At 44.3% G+C, this 25,309-nt stretch overlaps 1 protein-coding gene across 1 annotated transcript; it reads left to right on the forward strand.

Annotated features, from left to right (window-relative positions):
- The first annotated feature begins 1,964 nt into the window (after positions 1-1,964).
- LOC134460518 (E3 ubiquitin-protein ligase TRIM35-like) lies at positions 1,965-25,064 on the forward strand. The gene is made up of 8 exons (XM_063212902.1): positions 1,965-2,366; positions 5,951-6,046; positions 6,149-6,340; positions 6,371-6,379; positions 9,238-9,260; positions 9,346-9,464; positions 9,662-9,840; positions 24,702-25,064. Exons 1-8 carry the CDS (start codon positions 1,965-1,967, stop codon positions 25,062-25,064), a joined length of 1,383 nt encoding a protein of 460 aa, XP_063068972.1.
- Positions 25,065-25,309: the final 245 nt, after the last annotated feature.

The raw sequence follows: 25,309 nt of genomic DNA on the forward strand, positions 1-25,309 counted from the left end.
ATTTACAGTGACTAGACCAAGCAATGGCTATCTTCAGCAAACAGTAGGGCCATATTCCCATGTTCTGTATTTGCTATGTGTTTCAACTTGGGCAAAACTCTTATCGCCCTCTTCAGGTCATGACACATCACTTCACATAGTGAGACGTAGATGTATCATCTACTTCATTGCCCTCACACACACACACACGCACGCACACACACACGCGCACACGCACGCACGCACGCACGCACACACACACGCAGCCTTTCTGTACAATGTTGAGTGGTCTATGTATCCATTTAAATAACTAGCACAACCATGAGCGCACAGACTGCTGTGTGTGAAATACCTGATATGCCGACATGGCAAGACAACACAATCAAATCAAATGATCAGCAGCGTTGCTGTCATGGTTGTTGTTATTATATAAGTATGTGCAGGAGTGTCGGTCAGGGGGGTAAAGTGTGACTGAGTCACCAGGGCCCCATGTATATAGGGGGCCCACTCACACTCTGTGGTATATTGCTGGGGGCTCTATTGGAGCTGATTGTACTTAGGGCCCACAATTAACTGCTACACCCCTGAGTATGTGTATATTGTTGTTCATTATCTAAGATCCCAAACCAACTCAACTCTACTCTACTTTATTCTGCTCTACTCTACTCAACTCTATTCCTTTCTATTCTATTATGTTGTACTCTATTCTATTCTGAATGCATTCTGGTCTATTGAACGGCATTCTATTCTATTCTATTCTATTCTATTCTATTCTATTCTATTCTATTCTATTCTATTCTATTCTATTCTTTTCTGTTGTCTTTATGATGCAACTGCATGCCATGCAAAGGATACTACTTATTCACACGATTGGCTTAGCAGGATATACTGCATGGCTGCACCCCTAGAGGGCAAGGTGTGTGTGTGTGCATGAGGCATGTAGGCTGTGTGACACTGTCCTGCATGGTGACAGCAGTCTGATAAGGAGACATTCGAGGACTTAAGAACCCCCCTGCACACAGAGATAGGAAGACCTGGTGACACACACGCACACGCACACACACACACACACGCACACGCACAAGCACACGCACACACACACACACACACACACACACACACACACACACACGGCAAAGACAGCCCATCTCTACTGTACTTGAAAAAGTCATGGGCGTGTTTCTGAACCGACAGACGAGAGACCAGTTGCATCACAAACCACAATTTGGTATTTATTTAGTATCAGTGTTTATTTTGTTTCTGCCTCAAGATGGCTGAAACATCTGGCTCTATGTTATAAATACGAGTATTTTAGTGATAACAATGTAGTGACTATGAAATGTAGGCTACTGATCCAGTTGTTCTTCACCAGAATTTGTATTACACCATCCCAAAGGAATGCATTTTGACACCTTCCCATCCCAAAAAAAAATCAAGAACATTCCATCCCACCCCAGCCATGGGAAAGGATGAAATTAATTAAAACAGCAACAAAAAAATCATATGTCATCCCACTATTGTAGAATGCCTCCCAATTCCATCCAGATTCCATTCACTGTAGTTGTTGTACATTGACGCTCCTGTTCATTTTAGACAAAAATATTCCTAATCCTGTCAGCTCCTGTGGATTCATACTGTTTCCACGCTCATCCCACAGAATTTCCACAGGACCCCATGTGATATGTGATACCCCATGTGACAATTACCAACACATGACCTGCCGCACCTGAAATGTAACCTGAGGGCTCTCCACCTGCACAGAAAAGGTGTGGCCTTCCTGGAAATAATTCTACATCATGTAATTCTGCTGTAACGGAACCTAAGCAACACTCGGGTACTTGCTGAGGCTGACACAACAGCTACATGTAACACTTCAACAACTGTGTGTCCTTGCTTTTTTCTTTCTGGATATTAAACATCCACCACCACCATCATAAGAAAGAAAACTTCAGGGAATTGGGGACTTTCTTCATCAGACATACGAAATGGCTGCCAAGCGCCCATTCTGTGAGCCGGATTTGGCCTGTCCATATTGTCTGGATATCTTTAAAGACCCTGTCATCCTGAAGTGTGGTCACAGTGTGTGTAAAGCCTGTGCAGAGAAATACTGGGAAACAAAAGTGCACCAGGAGTGTCCTGTCTGTTGCAAAAGGTTCTCCAAAAGTAAGCCACAATGTAACCTGGTTTTAAGGAATCTGTGTGAGACTTTTTTAAAACGGCAGAGAGCTTCAGCAGGGGCTGAGGAGCTCTGCTGCAGTCTACATGGTGAGAAACTCAAACTCTTCTGTCTGGAGGATAAACAGCCTGTGTGTGTGGTGTGCCAGACCTCAAAACTACACAGAGGCCACAATCTCAGTCCTATTGATGAAGCTGCAACGGACATGAAGGTAAGAGTGATCAAACAACACTACTGTATGATAACATTATGTAATGCAAAGGCGTCTGGATAGTCAATTACACTAACTTAGGGTGGTTCCCCTCAGCCCACTACCCACTTTTCACCCAATAGACACCCACGGTCCTTGCACACCAAGGATGAAATATGAGTTCAACTAAGACCAATTCATTCATTGTTTTATGTCAGCTTTTCTTTAAGTCATGCACAGATCTCTGAAGCCTGTGGTAAGCCAAACAAAGACACAGTTCAGCAAGTGCAGTACGCGTGAAAGGGAACTCATATTTAGGAAAACAGGTAGTTAAACGGGTTTTCAGATCCTTCTGCAAATATTACAGGTAGATGGGGCAGGACTGTGGCTTAGCACGGCAAGCAGAGTAAGAGAAGAGGAACAACACCTGAGGGGGGTTCACCTCACAACTACTAACCCCTTTTTAATCAAGAGACACCCTAGTTCGTGCACACTTCAAAGGATGAGACATTAGTTCCGCAAGGAAATTCTTTTCAAACATCTATTTTCAAATTCCTTGAAACACACCACAGATCGGAAATCCGCAAAAAGACAGTTCACCAAATGTAGGACACAAAGAAAGGGAAATGATAGAATAAGGGAAATACTGTACGTACTCTGCGCTTCTAAAGTAAAAATCTGGTGAAAACAGTGCAGGAGCCAAACTAATATAGGATAAAAATAAGGATAAAAAAAGAAGAAAATCTGGTGTCATCTTTTCAATAACTTTTCGACAAGCGTCTTCATCAGAGTCCTCTGGAGGAGCCCCTCTTAACCCTAAAGCGAGGGAGTTTCTAGGAGTTTGTCAATACATATGTTGTGCATGTTGTGAATGATTTTTGTGATATTCGGACCATCTATATGGGATTTATAATCAAAACACCTCTGGGGTCATTTATGATTATAATGTCCATTGTTGTTGTAATTTTCAAACTCTGGTTTTTGTATTTTGTGTCTTGGGGCAGGCCATGGTCAGCAGACCTAAAATATTCATGATATAAACATTTATAGTATTAAAATATAATATATTATATAAATAAATAGGGCACCTCTGCGATAGCCAACCAAGCATATTGTGAGGGCACCCAGGTAGCATTTCCTCTGTTATCGATCCATATTTGTTGATATCATGGCACAGTGGTCCTAGACACATGATGAGAATATGAAATGGAAGTCATCCTGATGAACAAAAAGGGAGGAAATAAGTCATCAGTGTAGAAATCAATGACGTTTTTAGAATTGTCCTTATTATATGGCTGTACAAAGGCTCAAGCATCAGTTGAGTCATTTCTTTGCTCTAATACATATGGATGACACCTTGTCACAGCTACATGGTGTGTCCAGAAAAAGTTTCAGAGAAATTTTGAGTGTGCATAAGCTTATATGTTTGAGACATGGTTTTGTCTATGTAAATTACCATATTCTCTGATCTTATGATTTCATGAACCCAGAAATGTTCAGTACCCTAAAGTTTTATTGCAGAAATATAATCTATGGGCCTAATGGATAGAATTTAGCTTGGTTTCCCAAAGTTTCACTTTGAGCAATTTCCATAATTAGCATAAATATACTGTATTATTATGGTAAGACTACTACAAGTGAATAGGCTAAAAAATGTAAATGATAGATATCACCATGAAACTTTCTCAGTTGATTACTGATGATGAGAGAAGAAGAAAAATGTACTGGATGTTTTTTGTATTTTTATGTTTACATATGCAAATGAGGGTATACATCATATTTAGCATATCAACGTGTAAGTTTGACTATTTTTTAGCAAAACAATAAAATGTTCAAATTCACATTTTTTTTGCTTTAGATGAGGGACAAGTATGTGCAAGATGTAAATAAATTTGAATGAACCCCAAAAAATAATTTAGTGGTATTTCTATATTTACTCCTTGGGGTCATAAATGACCCCGTTCAGTCAGATTAGTCGCAAAAACAGGCCGGTTGCTTGAAGGTTAATGCACTAAAAATAAATAACAAAACAGAAAATAGACATCTGTGTGGCACCAGATTTTCTTCTTTATCATATAAAGGGAAGAGATACTCAGGACGCCTGCACCACCCATCCATATACAACATTTTGAAACATGTAGTGTGTTTCTACATGCTGCAAAACATAAAATATGTAGCTACGCTGTTTACCAAATGTGAATGGTAAATGGGGCAGGGCTTGAGCCTTATCACGGCAAGCAGAGTGAGAGAGGAAGAACGTCACCCGAGGGCCAACTACTTACCTCTTTTTACTCAGCAGAAACCAGGTTCATGCACACTTCAAGGACGACACATGAGGTCCACAAAGTCCAATTTATTTAGTCTGTTCAATCAGCTTTTTGATATAAGAGAGACAGTTGTCAAAGTATAGTAGGTGCCTAAAAAAAAGAAAGGAAAAGGGCACATACATGCAAAATAGGCTGCTACACTGTGTATGGGTCACTTCGGCAATTGTCATTGGGGGCAGGGCTGAGCCTTAGCAAGTGAGTGTGAGAGGAGGAAGTCCTGGAATATACACCACTCGTAAGGAAATAAAAATCAGAACACACAAAAACAATAAAATAAACACCTGTCATGTGGCACAGCAAGAAGAGTGAAGAGGGCTGAACCACCGCAAGCTCTGTATGCCGCTTGGGTAAAAACCCACCTGTTCAGAGATATAATAGGAAAAGATGGCTTGAGTGACAGGACTGAACTCAGTGCCTAGGACATGTCAATACAACAATATTGGCAAAGTAGAAACTACTTATCTAATACATTGCGACGCTGCTGGGGGAAACAGTCCAGCTCGCTGTTAGAGTGCAGTGCCTGAAGGAATGGCATGTACGACTGTCAGTTAATCACACACACACACACACACACACACACACACACACACACACACACACACACACACACACACACACACACACACACACACACACACACACAGACACACACATGCACACACACACACAACAATGCACCAAACAATGCAGACAGACAAACAGTTACAGTACAGTGAGTACTTGTAAGTGCAGGCTATCTCCGTATTCCGTATTCTCCCAATCAATAGAGACAGGCACCAAAGGCGGGGCTGCTCTCCTAAAGTCAACCACGTTTTACTTGGTTTTGTGGTGTTAAGTTGCAGATGCATGTATCACAAGGAATATGATAGTCAGCAAATCCAAACATATCAATCAACACCTCCCATCATGACTATTACTAGACAGTTATGTGAAAGTGAAAGACTAATTTGAAAACTCACACTGTCATTTTAACACGGCACTTCTTAGTGCAAACAATGAAATTGAAAATGAATTGTAATTATGTTGCATCCATGCAGCCCAACTGGCACTCCAAGGGAACAGTGCATAGGGGTGGTAACATACACATGCTACGTCAGTCACAGAAGACGATGGGGAAAAGCAGTGCTCATTCACAATGCACACTCACACAGTGTAAAAAATAATGCCAGCAACACTCTAGCTACAAGTTAGATGCCCTAACCTCAGAACTGCTTATGCAATAATGGTTAGTGCTTTCTGCAACTTCCTGTAGTATTATCAAATCCGTTTGTATTTCAGGAGGAACTCAAGAGGAAACTGGAGCCCCTGAAAAAGAAACGGAAGACATTTGAAGAAGTAAAACGTATCCGTGACCAAACAGCAGCACATATCACGGTAAAATGAGGAAAATCATTGAATATGAATGTTCGTATTAGATCATTAAGGAATTTTATTACAAGAATTCTATTCTGTGTCCTGTTCGGCATTTTAATCTAGAGTCAAGCTCAACACACAGAGAAGCAGATCAAGGAGGAGTTTGAGAAGCTTCACCAGTTTCTACGAGATGAAGAGGCAGCCAGGATAGCTGCACTGAGGGAGGAAGAGGAGCAGAAGAGTCAGATGATGAAGGAGAAGATTGAGAAGATGAGCAGAGAGATCTCATCTCTTTCAGACACAATCAGAGCCATAGAGGAGGAAATGGAGGCTGATGATGTCACATTCCTGCAGGTGAGCACAACACAAGTCAAGTTATAGGCTCGCATTCACGTTAGAGTGTGGCTCGGGCCGTTTTTTTCTGTCCGAGCCCGGCCCTCAGCCGACAGAAAAGTGATCGACCCCGACCCGAGCCCGAGACTAATTAAAATGTTTGTGTCCGAACCCGTCCGAAGCCCGAGACCACTGTAATAACAACAGAACCTGTGCGCAAGCAAGAATTTCTATGTGGGCTCCTCCATACTCGAAATAGCACGTGATAAATAGCCAGGATAGGCAAAGACGTTAGGATGAGGCAATGTGCAGTAGCCTCGTTTAGTTACGCACGCATAGTTGTATAAACACACACACACACACGCACACACATGTGACAGCGCACCTTATGTTTCTTTCGTCTAGACTAACCAGAGATGTTGGGTGCGGTGATCAAATGCGTGAGAGGATAAGAAAGGTGAAAACTAACGAATGCGTTTTGGATGCAGTCAGCGCGGCTATCGAAACATTTGTTACGTTACTGTTACTTACTTACTTAATCCTCTTCTTCCCGGATGGGAAATAAGGCTTCGACGACTCGACGCCATTCATCTCGCTGTTGTGCTAGTCTCTGTGCCTCGCCCCATGTAAGCTTCATCTCCTTCAGCTCCCCTTCAACTGTTCTCCGCCAGGTGTTCTTTGGCCGCCCAGGCTTACGTTTTCCCGGTGGTGTCCATCTTAACGCTGCCTTTGGTATCCTCTCGTTTTCCATTCTTAGAACATGGCCTAGCCATCTGAGTCGCCGGAGTTTTATTTCAAGGACCACATCTCTGCATCCTGTTTTGGTGTACAGCTCCTTGTTTGTTATTTTGTTGGGCCAGAAGATTCGGCAGATTTTTCTAAGGCACCCATTGTGGAAGGCACTGATTTTATTCATGTCCCCTTTAACCACTCGCCAGCATTCAGAACCGTACATAAGGACAGATTTCACGCAGCTGTTGTAGAGCTGAATCTTGGTCCTGAGGTGGTACTGTCGGGACTTCCAGATTGGCTGTAGTCTTGCGAATGCCCCACGAGCTTTTGAGAGCCTTGCTTGAACGTCTTTTTTCGCTCCATTGTCCTTGCTGATGAGGCTCCCCAGGTATGTGAAGTCCTCTGCAAACTCGAGTGGCACGCCATTGATGGTGATAGGTGTAGGGTTGGTGGTGTTTATGCACATGACTTGTGTCTTTGTGGTGTTAATGTTCAGACCTGTCTGTTTTGCATATTTACTCAGCCTATCCGTTTTCTCTTGCAGGTGATCTCTCTTTGAGGACAAGACTGCTAGGTCGTCCGCAAAGTCAAGATCCTCTAAGTGGGAGAAAGGCGTCCACTGAATTCCTCTGCGCATGTCCGATGTAGTGTTACGCATGATCCAGTCGAGGGAAACTAGGAACAGAAAGGGGGAGAGGATGCAGCCCTGCCGTTACTGTTAGTGCAAATAAATCCCCGCGAGCCCCGTGAAGCTGCCGCTCCTTGTCGTTAAGAAGGGGGCTATAAGTTAACCTCGAAGAACAGTAGCCTTTTTCGGCCCTCCAAGAGAATGTAATTTCCCCTGATGTCCATGCGGTCAATATAAAATCAGGAAAGGTTGCACGCGCGTAGTTACAACTGTAGGCTACAGTAAAAGTGACAACAATTAAGAACCTACGTGAAGGACATGACATGTCACAGCGAACAAAATAGTAACAGGAAACCTCTCCACCCCTACCTTAGGCTACTCCACGTAGCATGTGCGTCTTCTTAGTTATCCATATTATGCTCCTTGCTAGCCCATGCTGGAAATGTAATCCTTGGCGAACAATGCAGTGACAAACTTCGTCATTTTATGTTCAACATTCAAGACAGCCTCGAAGGCATGCTAAAACATGGCCTACACTAGACCAACAACAAAAGACCACGTGTTCACTGACAACTGTTGATTTGACGCTTATTAAGAAAGCAAGTTGACTCGGCATCCCTGCTCGGCTGACTCGGGGTGAGCGTCCATGTTGCCACTGGTAACTGGCGCGTGCATACAGTGATAATAATCACTCGCACGAGTAGCCTACCAACAATTTAATTTATGCATATTCAATTTTTAATCCCAAAACTGCCGTTTGCATGAACTGAAACGTTTCCTCTGGTTGCTTACAATTTTCACAATGTCTGTTTGCTTCAAGCCCGAGTCCGACCCGAGTCCGACAGATATTCTTTTTTTTTTGTCCGAGTCCGGCCCGGCCCGTCGGGTTCCGACCAGGCCCGTCGGGCTTCGGTCGGGTTGCCATGCTCTAATTCACGTACACTTTCACGTGCGTACACAATACAGACACATTCACACACACACATGCACACACACACACACACACACACACACACACACACACACACACACACACACACACACACACACACACACACACACACACACACACACACACACAAGGCAAGGCAAGGCAAGGCAAGGCAAGTTTATTTATATAGCGCATTTCATACACAGGTGCAACTCAATGTGCTTCACAAAGTTAACAAAAAGTAAATGAAAGGAAACAGGGAAGAAAGAAGGAAATAAATTAGAGTCAAAAAACATTTAAAACATTAAGATAAAACATAAGGTAAAAATAATAATAATAATAAAAACACACTCACACACGCACACACACACACACACACACACACACACACACACACACACACACACACACACACACACACACACACACACACACACACACACACACATTCACATACACAACAACACAAAAAACTTTGTAACTTTCAAATAAACCTACGAATAGACATTAAGTTTGTAAAAGTTAATCTGAATTATTTGTGCATTCAATATATTCATTGCACTGTGTATTCCCTTTTATCTCCCCCAGAACTACAAGAGCACAGTAGAAAGGTGAGTGGTGTGTCTCCTGTCTCTCTCTTGTCTGTGGTTCTGAACCCAAACCCACAGCAGCACTGACTCCTGAATGTTATTCCAGAGTCCAGTGCACACTGCAGGATCCAGAGAGGCTTTCAGGAGCTCTGATCAATGTAGCAAAGCACCTGGGCAACCTGAAGTTCAGAGTCTGGGAGAAGATGCAGGAGATTGTCCAATACAGTGAGTGCACGCACACACACACACACACACACACACACACACACACACACACACACACACACACACACACACACACACACACACACACACACACACACACACACACACACACACACACACACACACACACTGCATTTACTGTATGCACATCCCCTATACACACACTCATGTCATATGTCTGTTCTTCCTCTCTGCAGCTCCTGTCACTCTGGATCCCAACACTGCAAACCCACGACTCATCCTGTCTGAGGATCTGACCAGTGTGAGACGTGGTGTGAAACAGCAGCTTCCTGATAATCCAGAGAGATTTGATAAATTTGCCAGTGTTCTGGGCTCTGAGGGCTTTAACTCAGGGACACACTGCTGGGATGTGGAGGTTGGGGAGAACCCATGGTGGATTGTGGGTGTGATAACAGAGTCTCCCCAGAGGAAGGGAGACTACTCCTCCATGAGTGGGCAGTGGTATGTGTGGTATAAAGATGATAAATATGGACGTGCCACACCACATCACGGCACTCTCCTCACAGTGCAGCAGAAACTCCAGAGGATCAGAGTGCAGCTGGACTGGGACAGAGGAAAGCTGTCATTCACTGACCCTGATAATGACACACACCTACACACATTCACACACACTTTCACGGACAGAGTGTTTCCATACTTTGGTATTGGCCCTACAGTCTCTCCTCTGAAGATGTTGCCAGTGAAGACCTCAGTAAGAGTAGAGCAGCACAATTAAGGGTGTGTGTGTGGGGGGGGGGGGGGGGGCGTGGGTGTGATAGAGAGAGAGTGTGTGTGGCGGTACACTTTACTGTAATGTTCAATTATGTGTATAAGTTCTTTGTGTATGTTTGGATTTGTGTATTTATGTAAGCTGACAGACACCTTCATTTCCTTCGGGATTAAGGGGAGACATGGCAGGTGAAATATCGATTTTTCATGCCCTGGTCAAATTTGAGATTTTGGGCTAATTTGCATCTTTAACTTGTTATCTTTCATGTTACTGTAGCGGGCAGAGCGTAGTGCTGTGTAGGAGGAGGTGCCACTTCGGGTGGCAACGCAAACCAATTCCACCGGGGCCATCCGTTCATGTTCCAGCTGGGTCCTTGAAGTTCGTGTCTGCAACATGTCGACAGGGGCTGGGCCCCCTTGTGGCATCAGCATTTCTTGAACCTGGAGAGAGAGATAGTGGCAGTTGCCGCCGGACTTGATCATTCCAACCTCTTTACTTCCCCTTGGTAACGGCACCGTGCAAGTTCCAGTGGTCAATGTGGGGAATCAAGACCGCTGGCTAAGACCACGTACCACCCTGGGGCAACTGCATATGGTTGGTGTACAACCAGTAACCACTTCACTTCACTTCCAAGAGGAAGAAGATATACAGGGCACCTCTGTGCTGATTCGTGCAATGGAAGCCACCACTTCTCCGCTACCTGGACTTGCTGATCTTGCCTGACTTCCAACAGCAACAGGCTAAGTCCTTGCTTTAAAAGTATAGCACCGCATTTAGTTCCGGGGAAGGAGACTTGGGCTGTACATCGCTGATTGAACATGAGATCCATTTATTGGATGAGGCCCCCGTACGGCAGCGGTACCGCCAGCTTCCGCCCTCCCAATACGAATCCGTTAAGGCACACATTCAAGGGCTATTGGATCAAGGTGTAGTCAAACAGAGTAGTAGTCCTTATTCTTCACCCATTGTAGTTGTGCAGAAGAAGGATGGGTCTATACGTCTTTGCGTTGACTACAGGCAGTTAAACGCGAAGACTCGCAAGGATGCTTTTCCCTTACCTCGAATAGAGGAGTCCTTGGACGCGCTCACCGGTGCGAGTTTATTTTCCACTCTTAGATTAGATTAGATTAGATTAGATTAAACTTTATTCATCCCCAAGGGGATTTTTTTTTCCAGTTTGCTCTGTAGATTAAAAAGAGAAGCAAAAATAATATAAAAATAAAAAGGTAGATAAAAATAAATAAGGTGATCATGCAGAAAAGTCCAGGAGTTTCTCTTTGTCCTTAATGGACAAATTGTAGAGTTGCATGGCTCTAGGGACAAATGATTTCCCCAGTCTGTCAGTCCTGAATTTCAGTGCTCTCAGCCTCCACCTGAGCACACTCTTGACCTGGCAAACGGGTACAACCAGGTGTCTGTGATGGAGAAAGACCAGGCAAAGACAGCGTTTTGCACCCCATTTGGCCTCTTTGAATTCCAACTCATGCCATTTGGGTTGTGCAATGCCCCAGGGACCTTCCAACGACTGATGGAAAGAATCTTTGGTGACCAGCGTTTCCACTCTCTTCTCCTTTACCTAGACGATGTGGTGGTGTTTTCCTGTACTTTTGAGCAACATCTCGAACGCCTCGAGTTGGTGCTGGGCAGGTTGGTCCAACAGGGCCTGAAATTAAAACTGGAGAAATGTCACTTCTTTCAGCCAAAGGTCAAATTCTTGGGGCACGTCATCTCTGCCTCCGGTGTGGCGACTGACCCTGATAAGATCAGTGCTGTAAGGGATTGGAAGACTCCTTCGACGGTGACAGAGCTCAGATCCTTTCTTGGGTTTGCGTCATACTATCGACGCTTTGTCGAGGGATTCGTTAGGTATGCAGCCCCTCTGCATAACATGGTGGCAAAGCTGCAGCCAGCCCCAAAGAAGAAAAGAGGAGGTCCGGGCATTTCCCTACGAGATCATTGGGACTGGGGCTGTGCGCAGGCTTTCAACACATTGAAGCAAATGCTGATTGGTGCACCGGTCCTTGGTTATGCGGATTTCAGCAAACCCTTTGTGCTTGAGATTGACGCCAGTGGGCTGGGACTAGGTGCAGTCTTATCCCAGGAACAGGAAGGGGGGCCTCGGCGACCTATTGCCTACGCGAGTAGGGGACTCAGGCCACCAGAACGCAACATGTCGAACTACTCCGCGATGAAACTCGAGCTGCTGGCCTTAAAATGGGCAGTAACAGAGAAGAACAGAGATTACCTCCTAGGAGCAAAATATACCATCTTGACTGACAACCCTCTCTGTTACCTTCAAACAAAATGGGTGCGGTTGAGCAGCGGTGGGCTGCGCAGCTAGCCCTTTTTGACTTCAAAATTGAGTACCGTCCAGGTGCGAGCAATGGGAACGCCGATGCCTTGTCTCGCTTGCCTTCACCTCCAGTACTGGATCAAGAGTCAGCAATAGCCCCAGGGATCACCGTTCCGATTGAAGTTAGAGCCATCACTTCAGACGTCTGCCCTGTAAGTTTGGCCGGTCTTAATGCCATTGACGCTTCTCCGGTGCGTACAAGGGCAGATCTTAAGGTCCTTCAGTCCAGCGATCCAGTTATTGGGACTTTCCTGAAGTACTGGAGGCGGGGTAAGCCCCCTATGGCAGAAGAGAGGGCCAATAATTCACCTGAGGTTACTGAAATGGTTCGTGAGTGGTCCAGCATACAAGAGCAAGAGGGTGTCCTGTATCGGAGGAGTCATGTGCCAGGTAGTTCGGAAGAGATTCTGCAGGTGTTGTTGCCTCAGCAGCTCCAAACAGAGGTGTTGACTGCCTTGCATGACAATCATGGCCACCAGGGGGCGGGACGCACTACAGAACTTGTCCGCGAGCGCTGTTACTGGCCATTCATGCCTAGGGACATCGAGCGGTGGTGCCAGAAATGTCTACGTTGTTTGGCTTCAAAGGCTGTGCAACCCAAGTTCCGGACATTTAAGGGTAGTCTGTTGGCATCTCGGCCTCTTGAAATCCTGGCCATTGACTTTACCCTGCTGGAAAAGTCCAGTGATGGAAGGGAAAATCTACTGGTCGTAACCAGAAAGCATCCACTGTGGCTAAGGTCTTGACAGAACAATGGTTTTACATATATGGCGTCCCACAACGCATTCACACTGACCAAGGCCGAAACTTTGAAGGAGAGCTGTTTCACCGTCTATGCCAACTTTATGGTATACAGATGTCTCGCACAAGCCCATATCATCCGCAGGGGAATGGGCAGTGCGAAATGTTCAACCGAACATTACACGATCTGCTTCGCACTTTGCCTCCTGAGAAGAAGAGAAGGTGGCCGATCCATCTGCCCCAACTGTTGTTCGCCTACAACACCACAGTACATCAGTCCACAGGACTTTCACCATATGAACTGATGTTCGGTCGCAAGCCCACCCTTCCCGTGGACTTACTTCTTAGTAACATAGACCCATGGCATGAGCTGACGACTGAGCAATGGGTTGCTCAACATCGTGAACATCTTTCCGAAGTCTATCGCCAAGCATGGACTCGCCTGGAGGCATCGGCTGCAGCTAGAGCCAGACACAGGACAACTCCCTTGCCCCTCTTGCCACCAGGTACATTAGTGTACAGACGATCACACTTACCTGGTTGTCATAAGATCCAAGACCACTGGGACAGTACACTCTATGAGGTGGTACGGTGCTTAGATGAGGTCGGCACGTTGTACAAGATCAGGCCGAGGGGTGAACAGGGGCCAGAGCGGAACATACACCGCCAAGAGCTGCGCCCTCTTCCGAGTGAACTATCCTCAATGCCTGCTTTAGCAGAGGACTTGCCCTCTACATCTGGGATGCGTGACCTTGGAATAGAGGATTCACAGACCAGTGCTTCACAGAGCAGTGTGGAGGAGGAAGGTGACCTTGTACAGTTAGCTGCAGTTGATCCGCCCCATGTAGACACGCCACCTAGACCTGCTTCGTCTGTTGCTGCTGAGCCCCAGTCTCCTGTTTCAGGACAACCGGACACGATTGATTCTGCTAGTGAGGAGGGTGTTGGAAGTGTACAGGGGGACGATAAAACTGCAACGGCTCCGGGCGATATGCCAGTGTTGAGGAGGACCACTAGGACGACTGCAGGCCACCACCCTAATCCCCATAACCTCCCACGTACTACCATCACGCAGGTGGGTTGTGATGAGGGGCTAGTGGCACACTCCAGAGCCAGTACCATCACCGCTGTGTTCAGGCCATGGACATAGTGGGTTGCCTTGTTGCCGGGACGGCAGCAATTAAGGGGGGGTGAATGTAGCGGGCAGAGCGTAGTGCTGTGTAGGAGGTGCCACTTCGGGTGGCGACGCAAGCCAATTGCGTGCCGAGCGTAATTAGGTGGCACAGGTGGCATGTCATTTCAAATGATGGCGGGAGCTTGCCAAATATTGCTTTTGTTGGTGGTGCAGTTGAGCCAGGAGGTTGTTTGCTGTGTGGCCCGTGAAGTTGGAAGTTTGTGTCGGTAGTGCGAAAAACGTGAGCAATTTGGGGCTTATCGATCATTAAGCCACATGCAAGGTGCCTACGTTGTCTTTTGGGAGTTTGCTGGGTGAACCCTGAGTAACACGGGAAGTGTCTGGATCGCAGCTGATATACTGCACTGAGCTGCCGACACGCGCATTTAATCCTTCCTACAGAAGCACGGGCGCTCGTGTTAACCCCTCCTGCGCTGCATTGTAACAACTTCATTGGGAAGTTTAATCAACGTTTAACTTCACCGGTCTCAATCCCAAGAACGCAGCCCAGTCACTGACTGATAGGCGGCCGGTGAGGGCACGTCTCAAGTCAAGTCAAGTTGGTTTTATTGTCAATTTCTTTACATGCACTGGTCATACAAAGAATTTGAAATTACATTTCTTGCTTTCCCATGCAGACATAGACTAATCTAGGTAAGGACATAGACAGTATAGACATAGACAGTACTCATACATGGACATAAGACAGTATGGACATAGACAGTGCTCATACAGACATTTAAAGTGCAAGACTGGACAACAGAAGACTTGTAGAGAACATACATTAAGAGGAGGTATTTGTTGTTGTATTTGTTGTGCTTTTTCTAAAAGTCCTTTATAGAGTTCTGACATAGTAATAGTAGCATTTTGAAGAAAAATAAATATTAGAAAGGTCTATGAAGTACACCAGCAGCAGTGTGTGTGTGTGTGTGTGTGTGTGTGTGTGTGTGTGTGTGTGTGTGTGTGTGTGTGTGTGTGTGTGTGTGTGTGTGTGTGTGTGTGTGTGTGTGTGTGTGTGTGTGTGTGTGTGAGTGTGTCTGTGTGTGAATGTATGTGTGTGTGTGTCTGTGTCTGTGTCCCTTCATACTGACTCTTAACTTGTGTGACACTCATCAGAGACAGAACAAGGCAGAGACAGACAGACAGACAGACAGACAGACAGAGTTTCAAATCACTTAGCAAAAGCTTTTGAGAGTTTTGTCTGTTTGTTAGCTATCAATCTGCACTTCCGGTAAGATTTCATTTAATTCTGATTTTGTACTGTACATGTTTAACACTGTAAAATGTAAAACAAAATCTTATTTTTAGTTTTTTCATGGGAAAAGAATATTCATAAATGACTATATTTGAATTTTACCTGATTTTTTCTTTATTTTGTTTATTAATGCTTTTTATTTTAATGTTTTGGTATAGGGCTTGTGGGTATGTGAATATCTATGAATTGATTAGGTTTACACAGTGCTTAATTTGTCAAGCGGGAGGTCCCGGAGCGCAGAGGATGGGTGACTCCCCCCCGAGGGGGAGTCGGTGATGTCTTTCCCTGAGGTTCCATGCAAGGTTCCGGAGCTCTCGTCTGAGGTTCCGGAGCTAGCTCCCCCTTACTCCCCCTCAAATTAAGCACTGGGTTTACAGTATATCACGAAAGTGAGTACACTCCTCACAGTTTTTGCAGATTTGTGAGTATATCTTTTCATAGGAAAGCATTACAGAAATTTCACTTTGACACAATGATTAGTGACCTTTTAACAACATATTTAACCGCTTAAATGTCTTGTTCACTCAGAAAAAAAAAATACAGCCCTTCATGTTTGAACATGTACCCACAAAGGTGAGTACACCCCAGATTAAAACCCGGTAGAGAAGGGGCTAAAGAATTGTTGCCATACCAGTTCCATGAGGTAGGCCTACTATAAAAGGTTCTCTAATGACATCCATGTTAGTACTACTCTCTCTATGTTAGGAATACAGCCATACTCAGATCACAATATCACATTGTTTGATATCGGCATCACATGGTTCCATACGGGACTGTTGTGTTCAGGGTGCTTTGGAGCAACATGCTGATGGGGAATCTGAATGGATGGGTTTGCATACCCATGAGGACACCGAGTCCGCTCAGGGTCAGTAGAGTAGAGTAGAGTAGAGTCGAGTATTCTTTTATCAATGGACTTACGGCCTTAGGGCCAGGGTATGGAGGCAGTAGGATACGTGTGCACGTGCACTTGGACAAAACTGTGTGCAGTGGACAAACACCTTGTGATACATATTTTATTTTGTATTGCTTTTGTAATAAACCAGACAACAGGTACCAGACACAAGGTATGCTGTCATGTTTGCATGGTGCCATATTGCAACAACTGTGAAGGGCTATCTTCCGAACTTCCATGTTGAAGTTGTGGTTGTGGTTGAGGTTGAGTCAAACAATGTTGGAAAAAAAAACAATAATCAATTACTCAACCCGCTAGATGAAACGTCCAGTATTGTGCGAAGTGATCTGATCTTTCAAAAGTAAGTATGTGCTCTTGTTTGCTCATGGTAAGGCACATAAGTTAAGTCACCTGCAGCAAGCATACATTATCTCTTGTCTTACTGACAGATGGACAGGTCAGCAGTGCCACCAAATGGTCAGGTATGTGTAATTACAAGCCCCTGAAATTATTTTTACATATTAAAGACGTTATATATTCTTAAATGAGCAACCTCAAAAATTAGTGATTAAAATATTTTTTTAATCTCTGCATGTGCAGGCAATACTAGCACTCCACCGTTGCATTACAAAAGTTTTAAATAAATGGTTATGCAACGTCATATCTGCACTTGCAGTTATCATGGATCAATGAATTTGCTCCCAGCTGGTTAACAGTGTTACCTATTGGTCACCTGTGTGCAATGGCATCTTGGTCTTGGTCTTGATCTTTCCTTCCCCCTAGAACTCTGAGGGAGGTGCTCCGCATCTAAATGTTAGAAACTCTGACTGTGATTCACCTGTATTAATAACAAAATAGAGCGAAAAATAGAAAAAGACACCTATGCTAGTCCTTTTTTAGATAGTTTGTGACTAAATATAATGTTTAAGACTGAAATTTGAAGGAAATAAATGCCCCCAAAGAGCATAGAACAGTGTTGTGGACCTTAATCATTTCCTTCCAGATGTCTTCTGTCAAGTCCAGCACCTGTGTCACTTATGTGTGTGTGCATTCTTTTTGGATAAGACTTAAATCCAGACACTATTGTGCATTGGAATTGGGGGAAACATTAAACCTGGGAAAGGATGCTTTGTAGTTATGGTAGTGTCAGCTTAGCAATGGACTTCACTGTCCACATCTGTGAGATGTCTTTGTAAATAACAAAAGTCTGTTTTATTTTCACTGGTGCAGGCCCTGTCATTGGAGAGAGGTACTACTGGTGTACAGTGTGATGCTGTGTGGCAGGTGCAGTCTCAAGTTCAGAGGAGTAGATGTGTGCACATCCCACCCGATGGGCCAGGTGCAGGACAATGAGAGTAAATCCAAGTGAAAACAGAAGTCTGCGACACTGCTTGTCTACTGTGTATTTAATAGAGCAACGTTTCGACTTTCAGGTCTTCATCAGGCAATGAATGAATGAAGACCTGAAGGTCGAAACGTTGCTCTATTAAATACACAGTAGACAAGCAGTGTCGCAGACTTCTGTTTTCACTTAGGTGCAGTCTCACCCACACCTGGAATGCAACCTGACGCCTCTTCACCTGCACAGAGGAGGTGTGGCCATCTGGGAAATCCTACATCATGAAATTCTGCTGTAACGAAACCTAAGAAACACACTCAGGTATACTTGCTTAATTGGCTGTGTTCTTGCTTTCTTGCTTCTGGATATTAAACATCCACCACTCATCTTAAGGAGATTTGGGACTTTCTTTATCATAAATACGTAATGGCTGCCAAGCGTCCATTCCGTGAATCCGCTTTTTCCTGCCCATATTGCCTGGAGGTTTTTAAAGACCCTGTCATCATGGAGTGTAGCCACAGTGTGTGTAAAGCCTGCGTAGAGAAATACTGGGAAACCAAAGGGCACCAGGAGTGCCCTGTATGTCGCAAAAGGTTCTTCAATAGCAAACTACAGTCTAATATAGCTTTACGGAATCTGTGTGACAACTTCATAGCACAGCAGAGGACGTCAGTAGTATCTGAGTTGCTCTGCAGTCTGCACAGTGAGAAACTCAAGCTCTTCTGCCTGGAGGATAAACAGCCTGTGTGTGTCGTATGCCAGACCTCAAAACTACACAGAGGCCACAATCTCAGTCCTGTTGATGAAGCTGCAACAGACATGAAAGTAAGAGTGATCAAACAACACTATGATAACATTATGTAGCAGAGGCCAGGTAATTTATAATAGTCGAATACGACCTCAAGGTGGTTCACCTCAGGCCATATAATAAGACATATAGATGCCCAGGTTTCACCTCGGGCCAACTACTTAAGCCTTTTTTACTCAATAAACACCCAGGTCTGTACACACATCAAGGACGAGGCATGAGTTATACTAGCTTATTAATTCTTTTCAATCAGCTTTGACTTAATAAAAGAGAGACACAGTACTCAAAGTGCAGTACACAAAGAAAGGGAAATGTTTCTCAGGGCGGCTGCAACCCCCACATACATGCAAAACAGGTAGGCCTAGCTACATTGTTTACTGAAAACCTGTGTGATTATTAATAAAGGGCAGGGCTGAGGCTAATCACGGCAAGCAGAGTGAGAGAAGAGGAAGTGCCAGCATACACACCGGCACCAGAGATTCTATATAGAGATATACCAATGTAATAGGTTGCTATGGGCACCTAACATGACCAGGTTCCGGTCTGCCTAAAGGGGCGTGTCATAATACTCCTAGCATTGAATAGAACAGTCCTTAGGTGTGCCTAAAGGGGGATTCCCCCCCCCTCCCCTTTTCAATAATAGAACCCGGAAACAATGGGCCAATCGAACCTCTCTCTCTCTACTCTCTCTGGCTACACTGCTCATGAAAAAAGATAGGTAGCACACAACAAAACACACAAATTAATAAAAAGTAAACACCTGTCGTGCGGCACAGCAAGAAAAGGTCTGCCTGCTGGTGGTTGCCTAGGCCAGTGGTTTTCAAAGTGGGGGCCGGGGAACACTGGGGTGCCATGAGGTGATGCTAGGGGGGCCGCGGCAGGTTGGCAGGGAAAATATTGCGAAATAAACTGAATAATTTAATAAATTAAATAACTTATTAGCCAAAAATAAGCTAAGCAATCCCAGTGAAATCATTTCCCTCTTTACAATGTTCATTAGGCCTATGCTTTCTGTAGTAGGCCTACTTGGTTTTAGGAATGCAACAATTTTGTTGTGAAACCGTGTGCACAAAAAAAGTGTGGCATGGCTCCTATCAAGGCGGCCTTGGCTGAAATCTACCGGTATATGGGGGGCCTCGTCATGGTAGAGTTTGGGAACCCCTGGCCTAGGCCCAACCACACCTGTTCAAAAAATATGAAAAGGAAAGACGGCTTGAGAAACAGGACTGAACACATTGCGTACAATATCTTAATACAGCTCTGACATACTGTATACTGTACACTAAGCCATGGCGACACTAGCAGGAACACACACACACACACACACACACACACACACACACACACACACACACACACACACACACACACACCACTATGTCAGATAAAGACCCACAAGGACTAGAGAAGCTCAATACAGTTACGCTGCAGTTTCACTAGAATTAATTCTAAAATACCCAATACAAACGTCAAAACTTGAGAGCCCTACCGGTATCTGTTCCGAGTCAGCCAAAGAAGTACTCCAGGGGAAAGGGAGTTGGGTATGTGAGTCTGTGTGCATGTTCCCCAGTGGCTGAGATACGTCTAGTGAAGGTGGTGGAGGGTCTAAGCTCACTCACGATTCACGAACAGTGTTGTATAAAGTACTGAGATCTCATACTCAAATCAAAGTATGGGTAGGCCTACCCCTCCAAAATATGACTTTGGTGAAAGTAAAAGTCACTGACTGAGATGTTACTTGAGTAAAAGTCTTAAAGTATCTGAAAATTCTTGTAAGTATGCCAAGTACTGTAAAAAAAATAATGTAATCAAGTAATGTAAAGTACAAGTAAAAAGTAAACAAGGTAAATGCAGTTTGAAAGACATTTGTTGTATTTTGGTAAACTTTCTAAAAATCAAAACACAAGAAAATGTACACACAACCAATTTCAGTCTGAATTTAGACCAGATTTAGACAGAAAATAAACTTTACTACCTACGTGTGACGACGCCCAGGGCCCAGGCATCATGTCCTAACTTTGTTGCAGTGGGTGGGATCAAAACACTGTTTATTTCTCTTTTCTCTCTCTTTTTTTGTAGCTAGTAACTAAACTGAACATTGAAAATTTAGTGGATTAGTGGAGTATGCAGTTATGTTTGGAAATGTAGTGAGCTAAATGTGAAAGTCATCCAAAAAAATTGTACTTGAGAAAAGTACAAAGTACTTAAATACAGTAGTGAAGTATTTTTACTTAGTTACTATACAACACTGCTCACAAAGGAGCTGGAATTGAGTCCTGGGGGCCAGTGGGTGCAAACACACACGCAGGGAAGATGATCCAAGGCAGTAGTAGGCCTACAATCCACGGCAAAGCAGGAATCGTAGTAGCAAGGCAGAAGGCAGGTCAGATTTACCGGGGCAGGACAGCAGAGAAGTACAGCGCTTTACTGGGATGATGAGAACAGGAAATGTAGAGCAGCTACATTAATGAGAGCAGAGGGTGCAGCAAATCAGACAGAGTAGAGAGAGCAATGAGCAGAGTGGCAAGTGAAAATAGCCAGGCAGGGAGAGAGCTCCAGGAGAATAGGCAGGGAGAGAAGCCATGACAAATGGATCAGGAATATGCTGCTTGTTGCTGACAGCTGCAGGAAAGAATGGATCACAATGCAGGACACAATTAGCCTGGTCCTGGCCATCCCATAATACTACCATTTCATTTCGTAGTCATGGTCTGGAGGTTGTTTGATCTGACGCGATACAGTAAGCAGGACGTTTGCTCTCAGTTATGGTTTGAAGTTATTGGACAGCTCTCACCCAATCACCGACAGTTACTCAACAACAACATAACTCAGACCAATGACTTTGGCGCAGAACTTTATGTCATCGTCACGAGCGTCCTCCCCCCTTTTGCCCCCACGTGGGGCGCTTATTCGCTTGCTGTTTTCTGGGGAAGATTGGCCGGCAAGATCCTGCTGCTGAAATCGCTCCCCAGAAAACAACCCCGAGACCAGTACAGAGCCAAGTCTCTTGGCGGGCGTACGGATGGCGAGTAAGGCTAGGACACAATGGTCCAGTGGTGTAAGTAAATCCAATAAATCCACATCCAGCTATCGAATCTGTTTGTATTTCAGGAGGAACTCAAGATCAATCTGACGCCCCTGAAAATGAAACAGAAGACATTTGAAAAAGAGAAACGACGTATCTGTTACCAAACAGCAGCACATATTACGGTAAAATATGGAAAAATGATTAATATGTTAGTATTCCTGTAGATCATTAGTTATTTTATTTTATTAGTTATTTTAGGAATCCTATCCTGTGTCTTCTTCTTCATGTAAATCTAGAGCCAAGCTCAACACACAGAGAAGCAGATCAAACGGGAGTTTAAGAAGCTTCACCAGTTTCTACGAGATGAAGAGGCAGCCAGGATAGCTGCACTGAGGGAGGAAGAGGAGCAGAAGAGTCAGATGGTGAAGGAGAAGATTGAGGAGATGAGCAGGGAGATCTCATTTCTTTCAGACACAATCAGAGCCATAGAGAAGGAGATGAAAGCTGATGATGTCACATTTTTACTGGTGGGGACATCATTATTTGTTTACTTTGTAAATGGTTTCACTTCTTCATGAAGTCTGTGTGTGTGTGTGCGTGCGCGCGTGCATGCATGTGCGAGCGTGCATGCCTCAGGGATGGAACTAGCCAGATGATCCACTTTTGAACTCACTTGTTTACCACCACACATGCTTGACCATCTAAAGCAAATATAATCTTGGTCTCATCAGACCACACGACATGGTTCCAGTGATCCATATCCTTGGTCTGCTCATCTCTCATTAGACCAAGATAAACAAATCTGCTTTAGATGTTGTCAAGAATGTGTGGTGGTAAACAAGTGAGTTTTACAAAAAAGTGGATAATCTGGTTAGTCAACCATAGTAGTGGGACTGACATGGTTTGGGGATGCATGAATGCCGTCAACACTGGAAATCGAATTACAGCTAAAATAAACATGCATGTCAACATGCACTGTGACTACTGAAGCAGATCATGATACTCTCCATGGGATTTCCTTGAAATCTCACACCAATGTATTAAAGCCAGGTGCAGACTCAAAATGTAAAAGTTCCATGTAAAAAAATCCATTTTCATTTTGAGACAATTCGGGCCAACACTGCCTCTTCTCTAACAGATATCAATCTGGCGTGTATCACTTTTGTGGGTACATGTTCAAACATTAATGGCTGTATTCATATTTTTTTGAGTGAACAAAACATTTTGTTAAGATATTTTTGGGGGGCTTTTTGCCTTTATTTCTTGATAGGACAGATGACAGGAACCGAATGTGGAGAGATACAGGGTAGGGATGGGAAATGACCCAGGCCAGATTAGGCTTAGTGCGCTGCGCCATAAAAACATAGGCCTATATGGCTCATATAGACATCATCACTGAAGGCTGGTTTGGTCAAAGCAGTATCCCCCATTTAGTATTGCTGAAATACATTACAGTTTTTCTCTGCTGTTTATACACAATTTCTGGAATCATGTTTTGAATTCTCGAAAGTCTACACACGTATCCAAAAATTCACACACAACGGACAAAACCCCTCAATTCTCCTGCAAAATGAACGTCTTGTCTCAAAACAATATACTCTCTTCTAAAAAGGCAATTTTGTTCTCAAATGACAAAGGCAAACCATCATTTCAACTCTTACTCATTTTAATTTGAACATTAATGCATAATGGTAAGACACTATCAGCATGACAACAATGTATATGGATCAGTGTTGCATTTAGAGGGTATTTTTCTGTTGTAAAATAGTTCAATATTTTTAGCCTCAGAGCAGAGAGATATATGGCAGCAAACATATTTTACATATTCTTCCGACAATGAAAAAGATTGAATGATTTACTGCAAATTATTGGATAACCACATGAAGGTGTTTTATCGTATTACACGTTTTATCGTATTACACATTATTTAAGCATTCAAAAACTCAAACAATATGTGCAGTCACTGCATTCGTGCATCAGTTCATCCACACCACGTGTGTCCTCGGAGTGGTGGAGTAATGATTGCAGATTGTAAAAAACTTATAAAAGGAGTTTGCCCATGTGAAGAGGAAGTGCACGTAGTAGGGAAGTTTATCTCAGCATTCTGAATGACAGTTTGTTCCATGAGAAAACCAGAGGTTCTCTTCATGAAAATTGTGTCAAATCCAGAGAATGTTTTGTAGTATTTTGGGGAAAAGTACTGAAATGTGACATTGGTTAATGGGTTTGGTAAATGGGTGAGATATTTTCAAAATTGTGTGTCAAGTACCAGAAATTGTGCAAACAATAAAGAAAAACTGTCACTTATTTTGTCTCTTCCAGAACTACAAGAGCACAGTGGCCAGGTGAGTGATGTGCCTCCTGTCTCTCTCTTGTCTGTGGTTCTGAACCCAAACCAACAGCAGCACTGACTCCAGAATATTATTCCAGAGCACAGTGCACACTGCAGGATCTAGAGAAGCTTTCAGGAGCTCTGATCAATGTGGCAAAGCACCTGGGCAACCTGAAGTTCAGAGTCTGGGAGAAGATGCAGGAGATTGTTCAATACAGTGAGTACACACACACACACACACACACACACACACACACACACACACACACACACACACACACACACACACACACACACACACACACACACACTTGTGCGTCCGTTCACAAACGCCATTCACATCCCTAACATAAGCCTACACCACTCAGTTTTCAGCTATTGTGTGTGTTCTTCCTCTCTGCAGCTCCTGTCACTCTGGATCCCAACACTGCAGCTGATGGTCTTATCCTGTCTGAGGATCTGACCAGTGTGAGACTTTGTCAAGAACAACAGCAGCTTCCTGATAACCCAGAGAGATTTAATCATTTTGCCAGTGTGCTGGGCTCTGAGGGCTTTAACTCAGGGACACACTGTTGGGATGTGGAGATTGGGGAGAACCCATGGTGGAATGTGGGTGTGATGACAGAGTCTCTCCAGAGGAAGGGAGATTGCACCTCCATGAGTGGGCGGTGGATTGTGCGGTATAAAGATGGTGAATATGGAGCACGTGCCTCACCACAGCCCTCCACTCTCCTCACAGTGAACCAGAAACTCCAGAGTGTCAGAGTGCAGCTGGACTGGGACAGAGGAGAGCTGACATTCACTGACCCTGATACTAACACACATCTACACACCTTCACACAGACTTTCACTGAGAGAGTGTTTCCATACTTTAATGGTGCTAGGGTTGCTCCTCTGAGGATCCTACCAGTGAGGGCCTCAGTAAGAGTGGAACAGCACAGTCCGTAACCTCACCATGACTGGCCTTGCACACATGTGACATAAACACACATTGACCCCTCATACCTCGTAATGTACTCCATATGAGAGATTGTGTGTGTGTGTGTGTGTGTGTGTGTGTGTGTGTGTGTGTGTGTGTGTGTGTGTGTGTGTGTGTGTGTGTGTGTGTGTGTGTGTGTGTGTGTGTGTGTGCGTGTGCGTGTGTGTGAACAGTTCAGATGCAAAACTCCCTAAGTGCCATTTCAGAAAATAAT

The sequence above is a fragment of the Engraulis encrasicolus genome, chromosome 13 (assembly GCF_034702125.1).
Source record: "Engraulis encrasicolus isolate BLACKSEA-1 chromosome 13, IST_EnEncr_1.0, whole genome shotgun sequence".
In the NCBI taxonomy this organism is placed as follows: Eukaryota; Metazoa; Chordata; class Actinopteri; order Clupeiformes; family Engraulidae; genus Engraulis; species Engraulis encrasicolus.